At 49.7% G+C, this 18,543-nt stretch overlaps 4 protein-coding genes and 1 long non-coding RNA gene across 6 annotated transcripts; 3 read left to right on the top strand and 2 right to left on the bottom strand.

Moving 5' to 3' along the window:
- The first annotated feature begins 1,741 nt into the window (after window positions 1-1,741).
- krt98 (keratin 98) lies at window positions 1,742-5,622 on the top strand. Its single transcript, XM_029145616.3, has 8 exons — window positions 1,742-3,675; window positions 3,778-3,860; window positions 4,067-4,223; window positions 4,547-4,708; window positions 4,780-4,905; window positions 5,040-5,260; window positions 5,374-5,384; window positions 5,492-5,622. Exons 1-8 carry the CDS (start codon window positions 3,337-3,339, stop codon window positions 5,581-5,583), a joined length of 1,191 nt encoding a protein of 396 aa, XP_029001449.1. The 5' UTR covers window positions 1,742-3,336; the 3' UTR covers window positions 5,584-5,622.
- Window positions 5,623-5,822: 200 nt separating this feature from the next.
- Window positions 5,823-11,668, top strand: LOC114853523 (uncharacterized). 2 transcript variants are annotated; one of them, XR_003785597.3, is made up of 3 exons: window positions 5,823-6,628; window positions 9,793-11,168; window positions 11,281-11,668. It is a non-coding gene; the product is annotated as an uncharacterized LOC114853523 (long non-coding RNA). The 2 variants fall into 2 exon arrangements; XR_008694662.1 differs by lacking the exon at window positions 5,823-6,628 and having other exon boundaries at window positions 9,383-11,168.
- Window positions 7,134-9,207, bottom strand: krt15 (keratin 15). Its single transcript, XM_029145274.3, has 7 exons — window positions 8,643-9,207; window positions 8,443-8,525; window positions 8,218-8,374; window positions 7,971-8,132; window positions 7,763-7,888; window positions 7,463-7,680; window positions 7,134-7,369 (listed from the first exon to the last, which is right to left on the bottom strand). The coding sequence occupies exons 1-7, from the start codon at window positions 9,153-9,155 to the stop codon at window positions 7,237-7,239; spliced, it is 1,392 nt and encodes a 463-aa protein (XP_029001107.1). The 5' UTR covers window positions 9,156-9,207; the 3' UTR covers window positions 7,134-7,236.
- Window positions 11,669-12,548: 880 nt separating the features above from the next.
- LOC114852816 (keratin, type I cytoskeletal 19-like) lies at window positions 12,549-15,725 on the bottom strand. Its single transcript, XM_029145512.3, has 9 exons — window positions 15,376-15,725; window positions 14,953-15,081; window positions 14,743-14,825; window positions 14,504-14,660; window positions 14,218-14,379; window positions 14,003-14,128; window positions 13,703-13,929; window positions 13,593-13,630; window positions 12,549-13,514 (listed from the first exon to the last, which is right to left on the bottom strand). Exons 1-9 carry the CDS (start codon window positions 15,643-15,645, stop codon window positions 13,408-13,410), a joined length of 1,299 nt encoding a protein of 432 aa, XP_029001345.1. The 5' UTR covers window positions 15,646-15,725; the 3' UTR covers window positions 12,549-13,407.
- A 1,280-nt stretch (window positions 15,726-17,005) lies between these two features.
- On the top strand, window positions 17,006-18,527 carry LOC114853320 (cholecystokinin). Its single transcript, XM_029146605.3, has 2 exons — window positions 17,006-18,283; window positions 18,376-18,527. The coding sequence occupies exons 1-2, from the start codon at window positions 18,040-18,042 to the stop codon at window positions 18,450-18,452; spliced, it is 321 nt and encodes a 106-aa protein (XP_029002438.1). The 5' UTR covers window positions 17,006-18,039; the 3' UTR covers window positions 18,453-18,527.
- The last annotated feature ends 16 nt before the right edge of the window (window positions 18,528-18,543 follow it).

Genomic DNA, 18,543 nt, shown 5'->3' on the forward strand with positions numbered 1-18,543 from the left:
CGCATCCCCTCGTGTCAAAGCGGCTCGTTGAGCTTCCTTGTTCCAGGTGCAACATGTGAAATGTGCACAGCAGCTGAGCAGCGCTGACCTCAGCTCAGCCGGCGGTGGGGGTTGCCTCACTGATAGCTTCTGCTGAACCTTTTGATCTTTGACCTTTAGTGACCAGACAGACCCATATGTTGAAAAAAAAACGTAATCAGTTGCTTCACAGAAAACTGAAGAAATCCACTCGGGGTCGTGCTGACGGACGGAGAAACGCAACGCTGCAGTGACAGCGGAGCCATGAGTCACCGATGGGAGATAGCGTGGAGCAACGTGGGCCTGGAGCCGACTCGGATCGGACCGCACCCCTGATCTGGGGACTGTCACCTCAGCGCGTAACCTGCACTGAACCTCCACGTACTCAGTAAAACATGCAGAAAGTCTGTCAGGGATTTAATATGCAGATTTAATATGCATCCACTGAGCCTGTTCAGCTGAGACACACACAGTAGAGGGGACATAAAGTTCTGCTTCATGCTACAGAATGTGTCTGGAACTTTACATACTTCATAACCTCTATATAGACAAAGTAAAAACATAGTGCCGTCCAAGTAAATAGTTTGTAGTAGTAGTTTGTAAGTAGTTTGAAAGCCAGCTCCTCAAGTATGTGCATAAAGCAGCTGTTTGAGTTTAATTAATTTGATTCAGAATAAAACAAAAACCAAAACATGCAAATTACCTAAAAATAATCTTTCTCATATTTTTCTATGATGTGATTAGGAGGATTTTTCCGTGTGTCTCCTGATTTTGCAACTGCAGTTGGAAACTGCATATATGACTTTTATGTTAGTTATGTTGCAAACCTGCAATAAAGTTGCTCAGTGCTGCAGCTTATTATCGCACCACACCCTTCCTCCAGTCCTGAAGCAGCTGAGGAGGAGAAATGCGCGGCTGAAGTGCACCATCTGCTGACGTAGACGGAACATGGACTCACGAGTCCCCGGAGCGTCAGCGCAGCCCGCAGAATATGAGGAGCAGTGCTTAGAGAAACGCATGCGTGGATGTTGAAGGGTGAACCACACTTCCTTAAACCAACGGTCTCATTTGATTTAGAATATAAAACCGTAAACATTAAAGGGCGCACATTAAAGAGGCGCTACAAGCGGATTTTACGCACGATTTTAAATTTCAGTGCGCAAAGGCCGAGGTGGCACTGGCTGCTACTGGGCCCCTAAGTCTTAGATTCAACTAAAATATAAAAACATTATGCAAAACCTGAGAGAGACTTGCGTCATTTGTATATTAGGCTTGATAGTCGAAGGGGGAGCTGTCACCTCATCAGACTCTCTTTTTTTCTATCAGTGTCTTTGTTGTTTTGTACCATTAGTATTCTATTATTCTACATTATGTGTTGTGGTCACGATAGTCAATGATAAAACAAGATTTAAAAAAATAATAAAGCAGAAATTGTGACCAGCACTGTGCGCGTTCAGTGTCTGATGCGTCTAATCCTGCGTGCGCATGCGTGGCTCCATTCCTCCTCTGCGGCTGCTGTGCGAGCGGCGCAAACCGAGGCCAACATGTGCAGAGGGCAGCTGTGGAGAGCGTGTCTGTATGAAAACTGGAGCGAGCTGGAAATAAAGCAGCACAATGCGGCCATTCTTCTGGCTGGCGCATAATTTCTTACTTGGATCCGGGTGGTGGGGTAAAGGGGGGGTGGAGAGCCCGAGGGGGGTGGAGAGCCCACGCGCCACCGTGATTGGTCCTGTGCTGCACCTTTTTTCGATTTGAATGCATTTTTTCTCTTAAGCTTGCGTCTGAATACACTTACACAATATAACTGTAATTATTTATAACCCAAAAACTATGCGTAAGAACGGGACGTTCATGAATGAGTCCATTTCTATCCTTGACCTGCTTTCATTTTGAGTTAATGTTAAATTATTGATCTGTTGAATGATACGTTATTTCATTCATCAGCTTACAGCTGATTAGATGTATTACAAATAATTATTCTGGCGTGTAGTGAGTTTTGAATGTTTTCTATCTTAAAGGAAGCATGTAGTGAAAATGAAAGAGTTGCTGCTGAACAAGCTCCTCAGGTTGCTGCATCACTGCAGGGCTGTTGGGACCTCCAGGCTCAGAGCAAAGGAAAGTTGTAAAGTTAAATACATTCCCTAGACATGGTGTACGTCATGTTATGCACATGAAGCCAGACGTAGCCTTGAGTGTGAGCTGTCTCATGGGCACACTGAGCTATTACAGTGAGTACGACAGGTAAAATCATTTTAGGCTCAATGTCACTACACTGCTGCAGGAGGTTTACTGGACTCAGGCTAAAGTTTCAATAAAGATTAGGTTAATGTTGTTTTATTAGATTAATATATAGTTAAACTAAACTACAATACGAGCAATTCAAAGGATTAGTTTGACTCAACGGTTTAGTCTCATCACAGACGGGTGTTTTCATTATATTATTATATTTTAAACAATAAACAATAATTTCAACTGTGTGATTGACTGTTTTTACATCTGTTCTCGGTAAACATAGTTCAATCATTTCTACAGAAAATAATAATAATCCAATAGTCGGTTTTTGTTTTATAAACCATAAAACTCAGTGATTCTAAAAAAAAACTTGTCTCATTCTGTTATTTCTGTCATTTTCTAATCAAACAGTATGTTTAAAATTAAGCTAGTGACGTCTTTCAGTTGCAGCGCAGCAATCAGTCAAGACCTCGCCCTGTTCACCAGCCCACTGACGTTCTTGTTTTTAAGGTTTACCTGAAATTATATGAATCAGTCCAAACTCATTTGTTGCAATTTTTTCTAGTTGATCCTGAACATAAGTAGATGTTTACCTGTTTTGTTTTTTTTGGGGGGGGGGGTACAAGAGTGAAACAATGATTTCTAGTGCTTCAATAGTTGATCTTGCGTAACAAAAGCATGGGTGGCTGCCTCATTAAGGCCCCTTCAGCACCAGGTGTCACCAGGGTGAGAATATCGCCCCTATGTGCCACTTCTGCCACGGCTGTGCGCAGTTTCATCTGTAGGTACAGGTCCTTTCAAATTATATGTGATTGTGTCTCTTATTCCGCGTAGAAGCAGCCGCGCAGCCAAGTTCAAGAGTGTGAGAAAATGTGGAGTCACGCGTTTGACCTGCAGGTGACGCGCTCATCAACACAGCAGTGTTGATGCACAGATTGCGTAGGTTAGCCTGTTAGCCGCATTCCTCCCTCACACCCGCCCCCCTCTATAAGCTGTGTGTCCAGCTATATAACCCAGGAGGCCACAGTGATGCCTCCAACTGCACATCGTCTCTGACAAGCCTCGCTCCACATCCGAACCGGCAGCATGTCCTTCAGCAGCAGATCCTACGGTCAGAGGACCGCGAGCGTGTGCGGTGGAGCCGGGGGTCGCGGCACCCGCGTCTCTACGTCCTATGCGAGCGCCCCCCCGGCCTCCGGAGGCTTCAGCCTGGCCGACGGCTGGGACCTCAACGTCGGGGCCAACGAGAAGGTCACCATGCAGAACCTGAACGACCGCCTGGCCTCATACCTGGAGAAGGTGCGCAGCCTGGAGGAGGAGAACGAGCGCCTGGAGAGGCAGATCAGGGAGTGGTACCAGAGCAGGACCGTCATCTCCCACGACTACACCAGCTACCTGGCCACCATTGATGACCTGAAGGACAAGGTGAGAGGCAGGAGGCCGCCGCTCTCTGCTCCTTCCTGCTTTGAGTCTGGATATGTGTCCCACAATTTCATGTTTTTTCCCTGTCTGCTGTTCCATCTCCAGATCTGTGTTGCCTCCATGTTAAATGCCAAGACTGTCCTGGACATTGACAATGCAAAACTGGCTGCTGATGACTTCAAGCTGAAGTGAGTGTGTGTGTGTGTGTGTGTGTGTGTGTGTGTGTGTGTGTGTGTGTGTGTGTGTGTGTGTGTGTGTGTGTGTGTTCCTCTATTGGCCCCACCACATAGGTGACACTTCACACATGCACAGACGCGTGAACTCGTGTCCAACTGGTACATTCTGATGGTAACGACCCGCTGAGACCTCGATAACCCGTCTTTGTTCCTCTCAGGTATGAGAACGAGCTGGCCATGAGAATGTCCGTGGAGGCCGACATCGCGGGGCTGAAGAGGATGCTGGACGACATGAACCTGGCCAGGATGGACCTGGAGAGCCAGTACGAGAGCCTGAAAGACGAGCTGATCGCCCTCAAGAGGAACCACGAGGAGGTGAGACTGGGAGCAATGGATGGAGCGCCTGTTTGAAGCAGCTCAAAGCATGGCCGCCACTCAAACACTGCATGTTTGGCAGCGGGGAGCTTGACCCAGCTGCCAATCGCAAGATAAATAGTGACAAACAGCTGACGTCTGCTAACACAGAGGAAATCCCTGGTTGCGTCTGCAGCCTTTCCTCCGTCCGCTCCGCACATTTCCTCTGATTCTTCCCTCTCCATTATCTCATTGCTGCTGTTATTGCTTCACACACAGTGCACAGTGACCACAGACTGGCTAGTGCACTGGCTCATTGAGGTGTTGCCCTTTGACCCCTGCAGGAGGTGGCTCTGCTCAGGAGTCAGATGGACGGCCAGGTCAACGTGTCGGTCGAAGCGTCTCCGTCTCCAGACCTGAACCGGGTCATGACAGAGATCAGGGAGCACTACGAGGGCCTGATCGCCAAAAATCGCAAGGAACTGGAGCTGTGGTACCAGAACAAGGTAAGATTCTAGGGATTTTAAGAGTTGAGCCTCAAACAGTCAATCACATACCTTGATGTGCATGTGCCCAGATTGCAGCAGTGGAGCAGGACGTAATTACAAACACAGAGAGTCTGGCAACATCCCGCTCAGAGATAAAGGACCTGAGGAGCACTCTGCAGAGGCTGGAGATTGAACTACAGTCCCATCTGAGCATGGTAGGTCCATGCACACGGTATCAGCACTTAACGGTGCGGGTGAAGACTGCATTTCATTTTAAAAAAATACAAAAACACTAAATGCACATAGTTCAGATTCAGTTCTAGCCACTGTTCTCTGGGGACGTCAACAGAAAGCATCTCTGGAGGGCACGCTAGCAGAGACCCAGGCACGCTACGCAGCACAGCTAGCAGGCTTACAGGCCACGGTCACGAACCTGGAGACGCAGCTGTCCCAGATACACGCTAACCTCGCCAGCAACAAGCAGGAGTACGACATGCTGCTGGACCTCAAGACACGCCTGGAGCTGGAGATCGCAGAGTACAGGAGGCTGCTGGATGCGGAGGATGACAGGTGAGACCCGGTCAAGAGACACGGCAGACGGCAAAAGAGCTGCAACAACATGGGAATGTGTTGTAAATGAATCAATGAATCACGTTTTTCCTCTTTTCTTTCTCCATCTCCAGCTCAAAACAAGGTACGAAGCCTCTCATCTCAATATATTGACTTTATTATTAAAGTGCTACTTGAGCTTTAACTTTGATAGGGTTCCCATATGACTGTTGTTTCCTGCCTTTCCTAAAGTGGTCACGAAGGTTATCACCGTGGTGGAGACAGTTGTGGATGGAAAAGTGGTGCAGAGCAGCAAAACTGTTGGTGCGGATAAGATTGAGTGAAAACCTGGAAGGCTGTGATTGGTCAATAAAGACGATGCAGTTGAATTGTGTTTTGTCATTCTCTAATGGACATAAGAGAAATATGGATATGAATAGATTACTCTACAGTTATTTTGACTGTATTGTATTTAAAAAAAGGACAGTCCAGGCTGAAAAGCTTTGGCGGTGACTGACCCCAGTGACACAAGCCTGCACCTGTAGCCACACCCAGTAGAGATGTCACTGTATGAAACTACAGTACATCACTGTGGTAAGAGAGTAGGAAGATCTCAGCAATGATGGCAACAGGACAAACAAAAAGATGCCTAAAGAAACAAAAGGCACTGCACAACGGGGGAGAGCTCAATAATAACATCACACAGCAGGAACACAGACGCTGACAACTTAGTATTATTATACTTCACCGACATACTTCATGATTTGAACAGTCAACACCCACTGATTTTCAATGGGTGTTGACTAAAACCATGTCAGGTAGTCCTCTGTAAAAGGCCCCTAACACAACTCGGGATTGATTGCCACGTGACTACAACTAGTGCTTCCTGGTTTCCTCTGTACCTGCCCCTGCAACGGTCAGGCTGAGAGGGGGCGGGGCCAGGCGGAGAGGGGGCGGGGCCAGACTGCTGGAGACCAACTGCTCAGTCTGCCATTGTTTTCCATGTACAGCAGTAATATTCAATGGCCGGAGGTCCCGCTGTAGATTATTTAGAAGACAGCGAGTTCTACAGCACAGTCCGATATTTGTGCTTGGTTGTATGATCCAGCGTGCAGCCGACAAGCATTACCCCATATGGAGAGGAAAACAAGGCAAGGACCCGGCAGCCATGATCCATGAAACACAGCTAAATGTCCCAGTGCTTCAGTGAATCTACCCAGCCGGTTTGTCTTGGTTGATGTTGCAGATTCTACTGGGAACATAATTGTGCGTATTAGTTGTGATCAGTTTTGAGCTATATGTGGTCAGAGGAGTGGTTGAAACTATTTTCAGGATGCCAAGAAGAAAGCAGAAGAAACAGGTGTGACAGAACGGTCAAATGAGCACTGAGTAAGTAACATATTCAGCCTTTCATTGTTTTAGCTTGCGCTGTGAAGTTTGAGTAAAGATATGAGCTGCTGCTGCTTCTCATTTTTTATAGCCAATATAACATAGTTTTGAGACTGCTGTTCATCATGTTTTGATGTCATTTTGATTGGTCGAGCTGGTTGAGCTAACAAGCAGCTTTATTGGCCAGAAGGCAAACAGCACCGCCACCAGGCCGGAGGGGGAACTGTGACACTGATGACTTTCATATGGTTCACATTCACACAGTCAGCTATGGCAAAAAGGCCTTTGAGAAATGGGAAAAATGGCCTCAGTCAGACATGATCTCTTTGAAATTATGCACCAATGGCCTAAAAGCCCTTGAATAGAGTCTTCTTTATTATCATTCATGAAGCCTGGTGTAATGGTTGTGTCCTCACAGTGTGAGGTCAGAGAGAGATGCTTTAGTTGCAGTTTGATGAGTCTAAATCTTGTTGTAAAAAAACAATAGACACCAATAAAACAGCAGTCAGCAAACAGAGCTTTTATTGCATTGCTGTGTGAACAAAGGCATTTTGGGACTCAGACGTTGTGGTCGTCGCGTGTCGCTCGCCCTTGTGTTTGCCGTCAGGTTATTTGCTGGTGGTGGTTGAGGACTGGGACACCACCTGGCCGTCTTTCAGCTCCTCTGTGACCACCACCACTGTTTTGGTGGTCCTGGACGTTGAGGAATGGCTACCACCACCACCACCACCACCGCCCATGCTGCGGAAGTGGAGGGAAGAGGCTTGAGTGAAACCCACTGCACATAATGATACTAATATTAATGCACATGAACCCGGGCTCCTTCCTTCTCACCTGCCCTCTCCGTCCAACAGCTTCCTGTACACTTCAATCTCCTGCTCCAGCCGCGTCTTGATGTCAAGCAGCATTTGGTATTCCCTCTGCTGCCGCTCCATGTCAGCGCGCAGCTGCACCAGCTGTTCTTCCAAGGACGTCACCATCATCTGGAAGTTCTGAAGCTTCATAGCGAACCGTGCCTCGGTGTCGGCTAACGTGCCTTCCAGGGACGCTTTCTGCAGGATGAAGGCGAGCAGGCGGACGGACAGGTGAAACGCGTGTCCTGAGGCCGAGCTCGGAATGCGTCGGCTGACTCACCATGCTCAGTTGTGACTGTAGCTCGATCTCGAGGCCCTGCAGCGTGCGGCGGAGGTCAGTGATCTCTGTCTTTGACGTCTGTATGCTTTCTGTGCTGGCCGCCACCTCCTTGTTCACCTCTTCTGACTGCGTTAGGACACGTCACACGTCAGCGTCGTGTATGACCCCACAGATCAACATTTCGACCCCCTGGGGCTCCATGACTCACCTTTGCATTGAACCAGGTTTCACTTTCCCTCTTGCTTTTTGCGACCATTTGCTCGTACTGCTCGCGCACCTCAGACAGAATTGCGTTGAGGTCCTGCTGTGGCTTGGCGTCGACCTCCACGTTGATCTGTCCACTCATCTGGTGCTTCATGGCTGCCATTTCCTTTTGGAGTTGATGAGTCAATGTAGATGCTTGTATTGAAAATCAACGAAAACGCACCGGCTGCAGCCAATCGCTTTCTACCCACCTCCTCGTGGTTCTTCTTCAGGAAGATCAGCTCCTCCTTCAGACCTTCTATCTGCATCTCCAGGTCGGACCTGGACAGTGTCAGCTCATCCAACATTCTCTTCAGACCGGCGATATCTGCTTCCACTGACTGACGCATGGCGAGCTCGTTCTCGAACCTGTGAGGCAGCAGATTATCACACGCCGGCGACTCACATGTCTGAGTCCATTTCTTTATCATGCTTACTTGGTTCTGAAATCGTCGGCTGCCAGTTTTGCGTTATCAACGGCGAGATAGACTGATCCGTTGACACCGATGGCTTCCTGGATCTGTGAGATTGAAAAAACTTTAATAAGTTTCCCCTCCAGCTGCAGATTCTGAGACGCACCGTTACAGCATGTTCTGCACTGCATGACAAATTGCAAGGCGGGGGAACTCAGACGTACCTTCCCCTGCAGCTCGGCGATGGTGGCCATGTAAGCAGAGTAGTCACGGGCACTGGGGGAGGTCTTGCCCTCCAGGAACTGGCGGATCTTGAGCTCCAGCTCGCCGTTGGCCTTTTCCAGGTTCCGCACCTTGTCCAGGTATGAGGCCAGGCGGTCGTTCAGGTTCTGCATGGTGGCCTTCTCGCTGACTGTGATGCTGTCATCGCCTCCGCCGAAGCCACCGCCGAAGCCTCCACCTGCACCTCCGCCGAAGCCTCCACCTGCGCCTCCACCGAAGCCTGCGCCTCCGCCTCCCCCGAAGCCTCCACCCGCGCCTCCGCCAAAGCCATAGCCGCCTCCACCGCCTCCAGCTCGGAAGCTGCCGGAGGACACGGAGATCCTCGGCCCGCTGCCTCCCGAACCCACGTGCACACTGGAGGCGTACGACCTACGCACACCTCCGCCCGCGCCTCCGCTGAAGCCTCCGCCCAGACTCCCACCTCCACTTCTACTGCTGCGGACTGAATAGCTCATGGCGACGGTGAGGACTGCACTGGAGCTCTGCCTGTCGAGGAGAGAGGATGAACTGACACGATCTGCCCCCGTCTGCCTTTTTATCGTGTTGTGGGTGGGGTCAATACTCCCTATGAGAGGGGGGTGCTGTGCTCACCACACACACACACACACACACACACACACACACACACACACACACACACACACACACACACACACACACACACCCCTCTTTTGTGGGCTCAAAAGAGCCAAAGGAGAAAGTGGAATTATTCCAAATTTCCTTGCCTGCAGTACTTTGCTCAACGCTCTCGTGTTAACCCCGCGTTCCCATGCGCTGCATTAATCCCCATAAAGGCATGGAATTATGGCATTACCGAGAGCCTTAGACACACCCTGCGCTGCCAGCCTGGGGTCAGCGGCTCGGTGCTGACAGGTGATGCGTCCCTGTTTACCTGCTACATCATGCTCGCCAAACGTGTTACGTTACTAAGACAAACAGCGCAGTAAACACTGTCAAACACATCGGAGTGATTGACTCTTTAAACCCTCTCGTCTTGTTTGACGGCATGCAGTCGTGTGCAATAGGCTTTTGAATATTGCTACTTTTACAGTTCTCCGTTTGACACGTCTAAACCTTGGCTTTTGTGCACAGATGCAAGCGTAGCCTGCAGGGCAGCTATCAGAGGCAGCTTTCTGCACCTTCATGTTGAGGCCAGCGTTGAAGGCTGGGCAGCGTGTTCCTTGGGTCTTGGCGTTGTTCTCAGGCAAGTTCCAACAAGAACACATTTTTGCTTTTTCGCTTTTTCATTCTTTCTCTGAACTTGTCCCCGACAAGCGTGTGGAAAAGTTATAAAAGTTAATAGATGCACTTCCAACTCACCAATGTTCGTTTCACCGTGATATAAACCAGATGTCTCGCTTCACGGCTGCTTTTCATTATGCGTTGGCAAATGCATCTCATGCATGTATTGAGCTCCTGGATGCTGGTGGCGTTGAAACCGCAGGATTGCGTGAGTGAAGATGTTCTTGATGCATCCTCACACTGTCACGTTCTCCTCCACACTCAGCATCCAACATGCAGCACGTGAACGTAAATCGAAGTTTAAGCTCGAACACGTCCCCCGAAATTTTATAACTGAACAACTGCATTGAGCAGCGCCCAGTTTAAACAGGTGGACATCTCCAGTAAATGCCCTGTCGTGCATCCACTGCACGGCAAAGTCAGGTGTCGTGCGTTGTGCAACCAGAGGAACACATGGTTGTGCTGCCGCTGCTGGTGCTGGTGTTTAAACAAAACCCTGGGTTAGCGTTCTGGTTGGGTAGGTTTAAAGAAAGTACAGTTCTTTAGTGGAGTTATGTGAAACAACAACAGCGTGAGGTGACGGCCTCTGAGTGAAAGGACGGCACACAACAGGATGCCTCTAGTTACATTCATCAGCCAAAGATTGTGAGATTTGTTGGCATTCAATTATACACACACAGTGACACATATTGCACAACCTTGAAATCAATCATTGCTTTCTCCAAGTAATGAAGAAATAACAATCGAACGGATGCGATCATTATAAATCCTCACCAACGAGGTTATTTGTTTAATTAGTCGCTGTCAGAAGTGATGAATGACAGGTATCGTCAGGCTTCAGGCGAAGTGTGCAGTTGCTTAGATGCAACTGTTTAGTGTATCCATACAAATTCACAGCAAAATTCATCTCGGGGCATTTTAAAATTATAGAGAAGGATCCAATAAACCCCCCTGAGCGGGCGCCAAGGGGCACAGCACAGGAAAAGCTAGTTTGAATCTGTTGTGTTGCATTTAACCATTGCTTTGGCTCCAGCTCCCTGTGACCCTGCTGAGGATAAACTGCCTGATAATGAGTGCATGGGAAACTCAGCACTCAGGAACTAGTTCTTTGTTTATGTTTGTCTGATCCAGGTTTTAGGGTTAGTGCATCTCAACCTACTGTTTTACAGGCACATAACCTAACATGAGCGTGGTCCGTGCAGCCCAGGCGTCTGCCTCCATCATCAGTGAGTCGGCTGCATTGGTTCCTGTCCATATCATCACTGTGCCACCACCATGTTACGCGTGTGATGTGGAGGCTTTGGATAACGCCTTTTCTCCTGTCTCCATGTTTTGCAGGTTAACGCTTGGTGCCAGGTCTTATTGGACGTACTGGTCTGTTGTGTGTTTCCAGTGGTTGACAACCAGCCGCTAACGCTCTGTATTCCCATGACGACGCAACATTGACCGTCTCCTTCTGTTAAAGTTGCTTAAAGTGATCAGAGGTCATGTCTCACTGTGAAGTTCATCATGTCAGGCTCCCTTGAAGAACGGAGCTGTGCCTGTGGTCACACCCAAAGTCTCTCTCAGAGGTTTATGGGGTTTTAACCTTCACCTGCATTCAGATCTCCTCAGACTTTATTATGGTCGAACTGCTGCTGCATGCAAACTCAGTACCTGACTTCAACAACACAACCTTTCTGCTTCATTTGTCTTACAGGCGCAATAAAAAGCACAGTTAACAATTGTCAGTCAAACATCCAGATACCTTTGATTCTGTAAAAGCAGCCGTGCTGTCAGTGTTTGCATAGATTGGTTTGTATGCTTAATGTTTCAACACGATCGCTCATGTCCTACACTATGTCACAGATTTAATCACTTAAAATCACACATTCAGGATTTTAACATTATGCAACATACAGAACGCGTGCACTAATCTGCTGTGACAAGTTAAAGAAGGTGTGAAGCAGCTATGTAGCTATGAATGACGTGCTACATGTGTGGTTTTATAGAGACACGCCTGTAAACCACACTGGCTCCATTCACTAAAAGCAATATTCAGCTTTAATAAGAACACATTTCACCCCTCGCTCCAGGACTCAGAGCAAATCCCACTGCTCCGCTGCTTCTGTGTGACGCATATGAAGCGAGTGGAAGTCCAGCTTCCAAGAGATGTGACCACAGATGTGACCACAAAGCCAGTCAGTGCGTCTTTGGGACACTTTTACTGTGTCACAACCACTTTTCAACCAAATGTGAGTGACTTCTCAACATGCAAAAGGCCCGTGTGTGTGTGTGTGTGTGTGTGAGAGTGCAAAGTGCAAGCAGTTCAAAGAAGAACAGCATGTTCAAAATGCGAAGTAAGACGAGCACTTAGCCTAGAGTGCTTTTTTTGGGTGCGGCCATGCTTCGTATCGCTTGTTGGGGCAGGAGTCACAGATGCCGTGACTCACTGCAGAATCGGGTGCTTTCTACATTTTTGCCCTCTTTAAATTCTCCACTTCAGGCCTAAACGGGCTCATGTTGCCTCTGACCCTGCCCTGCAGGTATCGGGGCCAAACCTTTTGCAGCAGCTGCAACGGATGCAGAGGTCTGGAGATCCTGGTCAGAGGTTTAAAAAGTTACACTCACTTTTTCTGTCTTTATTAAAATGTGTAAGCGGTAACAACAACAGCTCCCCTGCACACACATAAACGCTTAACTGCTGATTTCGCTGATTACGGACGTGGAATCACATCATAATTTCAGGCTTTTGGGGGAATTTCCTCATGCGATGCACATCAACACAAGGGCCAATAAAGGCAACGGCACGGAGCAGTGAATCAGATTCTTTGTCTAAACACGCTGAAAACAGTAATGAATCAGAGGATTTGATAGCAGTGATGATTAGTGCAGGGCTGTGAGAATGCTGAGTTAACAGGCACGTCAATCAATGAGCAGGGCTCAAGTCTCCACTTGATTCTGCTCCACCCAAACCAGGTTCAGGTCGACCTGTGGACCTCACCGAGCCAATGCTACTGTACAGCACACGGACCCTGTCAGCGCCGCCGGTCCGGCCCCTCTGGTCCAAACTCTATTTTGTGCACGACTCACGTGCACATCACATTCATCGGTCTTTTTTCCAGTAAACATAATCGTTTCAGTGTGTTGGGACTGTGCTTCTGTTGTTTGCTGTCATGCGAACAAGATAAAATAATAATGCATAAATGTCCCGTGTGCTGTTTATAGTTAAATGCGGTCACAGGCTCCAGCAAAGTTGAGCCAGACTCAGTAGACACGGGCGCCACCTGGTGGTCATGCGGGGAATTAATTCTGTTCGTTCTAAGTTCATAACATTTGACCTAAAGTAGAATTTCTGCATATATTATACTGTGAACCTCTTCACACACATCAGCTATTATAGAACATCGACCATTAGTTACAAGCACACGTTGAGCTGCGGCATCCGGAGAGAAGGTCGAGCTGCAGCCGGAGCGAGCGCAGGCGTTACTGGATCTCCTCCACTTTGGTGTCAGACGTGCTGCTCACCACTACGCCATCGACAATGTTCTCTGTGATGATCTTCACCCGCCTCTCCACGTGGGGTTTATGCTCTGCAGGGGCAGACAGCAGACATGAGTCACCCCACAAAGACAGCGGGGCGTTTGGTCTTTAGTCGCCCGGGGTCGTACCTTTCACTTCCTCCACCACCTCGGTGATGATCACGGCCCTGTGAGGAGGCGGGACACATTATTAAAACCCACACCTCGCAGCATCTGACCAGCACAACTCTTTCACTCACCGTCTCTCTTCGTATTCTCCTTCCAGCAGCCTCCGGTACTCGGCGATCTCCAGCTCCAGCCTCATCTTGATGTCCAGCAGCAGGTCGTAGTCCGTCCGCTGCTGCTCGATGGAGGCCTTCAGCTGCTGCAGCTCTAGCTCCAGCGCGTCGACGGTCCCCTGCAGCCGCTGCAGCCGAGCGGCGCGGCGGCCGTTCGCCTCCTCCAGGTTCTGCTCCAGCCACTGGATCTGCAGGACGGAAATGGTGATGCTGGCGGAGCGCACAGCTGCATGGTGTCAGTAACTACGGCCCAGACTCTACCTCAGCCAGCTGACTTTGCAGCTGGATCTCCAAGCCCTGGTAGGTCTTCTTGACTTGGCTCAGCTCCGTGTGAGACGTCGTCGCCTCTGTTTTGTGGGTAACGATCTGGGTCTGGAGAGTCTCCACCTTTGTCCACACAGACGTTACATTTACACTCATTAATACTCATCTACGGTCTTCTTCTGACTTTTCTGCCACCTTTTGACCCCTCTCACCTTAGACTGAAACCATTTCTCCAGCTCCATCTTTTTCTTGTTCACCAGTGTTTCATATTGGTCCCTGACTTCCTGCAGAACCAGCGTCAGGTCCACAGACGCCGCGCTGTCCACCTCGACGTTCACGGCGCCGGTCTGCTCCACCTTCAGCGCCTGCATGTCCTGCAACGACGGACACAGACCGTGGTGCGTTACCCCCACTCACCCGGCAGATGGCGCTGTTCTGCAAGCAACGCGCCAGAAAGCTCTAAAAACGCAAACGCGTGTACATGCGTAAAGCTCTCACCTCAGTGTGGTTCACCTTCAGCTCCACCAGCTCCTCCTTCAGGCCTTCTATCTGCAGCCCCAGGTCACTGATGGCCACAGTCAGACCGCCTCGGACCGCACGGAGACGGGTCACGTCCGCCTCCACCGTCATGCGCATGGTCACCTCTATGTCACACCTGCGGAGGTCGCACGTGTTGTTTATCGTTTGCACGTCCTCGTTGTGTTGGAAGGTCGTTTAACGGCACGTGCGACACCTACTTCATTTTAAAGTCACCGGCAGCCAGCTGAGCGTTGTCAATCTGCAGGATGACGCCTTGATTCTCCGCGTGTTTCCTTGCGATCTGAACAGAAGCTCCGTCAGTCGATCTACTAATAATTCAAAAGCTATTCGCCACCATCGACCTGTTACACGCTGGTCGACACTCATGTGTTAAGAGCTCAGCTGCGACCTGCGCGCTCTCCACGCACCTGGGCTCGGAGCTCGTTGATGGTGTTGAAGTAGTGGGTGAAGTCCGACGCAGCGGGCGAAGCTTTGCTCTCATGATATTGTGTGATCTGCAGCTCCAGCTTCCGGTTGGCTTCCTCCAGGGTGCGCACCTGCACGACACAAGCGGGTCAGGGCGCTTTATTATAGGACCTTAAAAAAATAAAAGCTGAGAAAGAGAATCAACTCAAAAATAGAGGATTATTGGGGAAAAAAGGCTTTGTGTTGGAGATTATCACACACACACACACACACACACACACACACACACACACACACACACACACACACACACACACAGTAGGGTGCCAATAGAAATAAAAAGTATAAAGTATATAGAAACATCTGGAAAATAAAATACCGTTGTGCAACTAAAGTGCAAATAAAAGCAGTGAGCGTGGTCCCACCTTCTGCAGGTAGGACGACAGGCGGTGGTTGAGGTTCTGCATGGTCAGCTTCTCGTTGGTTATCACCGCTGTGTCGCCGTGAGGCACCGGGGAGCGCACCGACTGCGAGATGCGGGTCCCGAACCCGCCCGCGCCCCCGTACACGCTGGGCGCCGCGGGGACGCGGCCGCGGCCGCTCCCCGTCATCCCGTCACGCAGGCTCAGAGCGCTGGCGCTGGAGATGCTGCGGGAGCTGTAGCTGCTGAGCTGGCGGGTCACGGTCACAGGCATGGCGAGAGGATGAGGATGCGTGGGCCCACGGGTGGAGGCGTCAGGTGGGAGGAGAGTCTGCGGAGAGTGGCCCCGTCCGACGCAGCGGCGCGTTTTATAGGGAGCCACGAGCGCGGTTTTCCAGCGAAACAACGTGAGCTATGCGGATAATAGTTTTCTGTTTAAACAACAGGTGTGAACAGTAGGATTATGAAGATGACAGCTAGAATGACTAGTTAATTAATGACGGAAAACAATCGTTTTCCACGCTCTGTTCATGGTTCTTATAAGGTAATTACTGCATGAATTCATCCTCATGAATTAAAACATGAAAGCAGCAGTCCACAGTCTGACATTTTATTCAAGCCAGTCTATCCTAAAAATAAAGCTGCACCATTTTCTTGTGTTGTATCACTTAATACTTTAACGTCGCTGGGGCCGTTTCTCTTTTTCTTCACGGGTTCTGCACATCTGCGTCAGTCAGAACCTTTCTCATGCAGACACTGTACCACCATTATGAGCCTGTCACAGTGTAAGTGGTGTTGACTGTGACCTTATGAGGGCACTCGACAAATGGATGCACAGACAGATGGTTTATTAATTACCTACTTGATTGCAACCAAGGTTCATTGAACGCTTTGCTTTCTAGTTAAGTATTTATCTACTTCTGAAAGGAAAGAAAAATGTTGTAAACTGGTTCTTCTAGCGCGATCAATTGTTTTCTTTGTAGCAGTTAATGACGTGTGTAGGTTCCAGTGAACCAGAGGGAGTAGACGCATTGTGTCTCCGCAGCCAGACGCATCAGCCGAGCGCCTGCCCCTCACTCCAGCCCGATGGCCGTAAAAACACAGTCACGCCAGTTTCAAAGCGAGCGCGCGTGGCATTTAAAAGCGAAATGCCCACGCCCATCAGAGGGGACGGTGCCAGCTAATATTTGCACGCCACCGCTCCGTGAATCGGCGGCTTTCGTTTACATTCGGTGAAGAGGCTGCAAATTAGTGTAAAAATCGAATAAACGCATTAAAATTTAAAGTCAGACCTGTGGTTTCTCGTTTTGCACGAGCCTTCGTCCTCATGGAAAAGATCAAATCCCACCTCTCACTGGACTCACTAATCTTTAACATGAACCTAAGGACACGCCTCATCCCCGACGGACCGAACGACTGACTACAAAAAACAATCTTAATAATTATGTTAAAGTTTCCAGAGACAGAATTTTGCATTTTTGCATTAATGTGCATCTAAGTTGAAAGTAACCTTAAAAATGATTAAATCAGTCAGTGAGTAAATTGCTTGTATTATACACATATCTATTCGTTTTACGTGCTTTGCTCTTGACTTTCATTTTTCAGATTTGATGATGGGGGGGGGGGGGGGGGGGGTCACTTAATTATAATTACTGTGTTTGTTTTGGACAGAACCATGGGAAAGCAAACTTTCACCAGCCCTTCAGGTCCTGCGGCTCGACGTTAAAGCCGGAGACGAGCGCGTGAGTCAAGGAGAGAAAAGGCCGCGTTCGCGCCTGATAAGTTGGGTGTGAGCTCCAGTTCGTCGCTGTTTGGGACACATTGATCGGATTTCACAGATGGGTGTGTGAGAGCATGAATGCCAGATCTTCACAGTCTTTCGTCCTCCGGATTATTAGCTATAATGAGTTAGTTTGTGCAAAGTTCCCGCGTGGCATTCCAGCGACGCACGAGGTCGGGCCTCGCGTGTGGAGCCGTTTTCCCAGGCTGCTGTGGAATGAACACGCAGACAGACTCCGCTTCCCTTTGTGCCGCTGTCACTGCGGCTGCTGTGAAAGTGATCGTCCCCCGCTTCTGCTGGCAGCGTCGCATTCTGGTGGAAAACATGCGCACACAGCCCAAAGTGCGCAAACAGCGTTAATGCGGTGTTTTTTTTTACCAAAGCACTTCCACTGGACGTCGTTTTGGAAAGTCCAGACCAGAACGTCCCAATCGCTCCCACTCATCGACGGATCCCATCTGATTATTTGTCTCCAGCTTTTAAAGCAGCACAGAACATCAGAGCGTCCGTGCTGCTTTCAAAGCCTGTGAATGAGTATTGGATTCCTTCTGTAAATACATCGACCTGTTTTATTGATATTGTAGTGTAAAAAAGAGCCTTTCCCAGAAAGCGTGAAGCTAAATAATGGGTTTGTCCACGTTGTGGCCCATCATTTCCTCTACGCACATCCTCCCGGTGCATCCGCGTCCCGATCAATCAAAGCTTCCACGGTTGGACCCGTTATCAGTCTTTGATTTTACCTGCGATGGCGGCTACTGTATATAAGCGCCCGCCACCGCAGGGTCAACACATCCCTGCAGCTGAACGCATCCCGCCTCACAGGTACATCCGCCGACCCGACCAGCCTCCAGCTCCACGTGCTTTCACCCACGCTCTTTACAGGTCGACATGTCCGGGACCGCCGCGCTGGTGCTCGCGCTGGCGGCCGCGCTGCTGGCGGCCGGCGCGTCCCCCGCACCCGGAGGCCCCGGCGCGCTGCGGGGGCTCCTGCAAACGCAGCAGACGGCGAGGGAGCCGTCGGGCGGACGGGGGCCGGCGCCTCGGGCCGCCCCCGCACGCGCGGAGAGACGGGCGCACCTCTCCGAGGACGAGCGGGGCGTGATGACCAGACAGATAGTGCAGGCCATCTCAGGTACGACGGGCGCGGCGTGTGGTTGGCTGCGAGACGCTGCGCCGTGCACGGAGCCCCCACGTGTGAGTCACGCAGCTATGCTTTGTCCACAGAGATCATGAACTCGGACTGCGCGCTGTCGCGGGACTACCAGGGCTGGGTGGACTTCGGACGCCGGGACGCGCAGTGACGCACAACCCGGAGGCGCGCACTTGAAATTTTCTCGTTTTGCAAATTTTATACACAAAACAACTGATTAAATAAACACGTGATTGAATGAG

The sequence above is a fragment of the Betta splendens genome, chromosome 1 (genome assembly GCF_900634795.4).
Source record: "Betta splendens chromosome 1, fBetSpl5.4, whole genome shotgun sequence".
NCBI lineage: Eukaryota > Metazoa > Chordata > Actinopteri > Anabantiformes > Osphronemidae > Betta > Betta splendens.

Bases quoted from the DNA above. Each gene is read 5' to 3' on its own strand.
- krt15 (XM_029145274.3), bottom strand. From the start codon at position 9,155: ATGAGCTATTCAGTCCGCAGCAGTAGAAGTGGAGGTGGGAGTCTGGGC. The intron at 8,133-8,217 runs GTGGGTAGAAAG...CAACTCCAAAAG, and splicing joins TGAAGAAGAACCACGAGGAG to GAAATGGCAGCCATGAAGCA. The intron at 7,370-7,462 runs GTGAGAAGGAAG...CCACTTCCGCAG, and splicing joins CTGTTGGACGGAGAGGGCAG to CATGGGCGGTGGTGGTGGTG.
- krt98 (XM_029145616.3), top strand. From the start codon at position 3,337: ATGTCCTTCAGCAGCAGATCCTACGGTCAGAGGACCGCGAGCGTGTGC. The intron at 4,224-4,546 runs GTGAGACTGGGA...TGACCCCTGCAG, and splicing joins TCAAGAGGAACCACGAGGAG to GAGGTGGCTCTGCTCAGGAG. The intron at 4,906-5,039 runs GTAGGTCCATGC...GGACGTCAACAG, and splicing joins TACAGTCCCATCTGAGCATG to AAAGCATCTCTGGAGGGCAC.
- LOC114853320 (XM_029146605.3), top strand. From the start codon at position 18,040: ATGTCCGGGACCGCCGCGCTGGTGCTCGCGCTGGCGGCCGCGCTGCTG. The intron at 18,284-18,375 runs GTACGACGGGCG...CTTTGTCCACAG, and splicing joins GATAGTGCAGGCCATCTCAG to AGATCATGAACTCGGACTGC.
- LOC114852816 (XM_029145512.3), bottom strand. From the start codon at position 15,645: ATGCCTGTGACCGTGACCCGCCAGCTCAGCAGCTACAGCTCCCGCAGC. The intron at 14,826-14,952 runs GTGCGTGGAGAG...GCTTCTGTTCAG, and splicing joins TCAACGAGCTCCGAGCCCAG to ATCGCAAGGAAACACGCGGA. The intron at 14,661-14,742 runs GTAGGTGTCGCA...CGACCTCCGCAG, and splicing joins GCCGGTGACTTTAAAATGAA to GTGTGACATAGAGGTGACCA.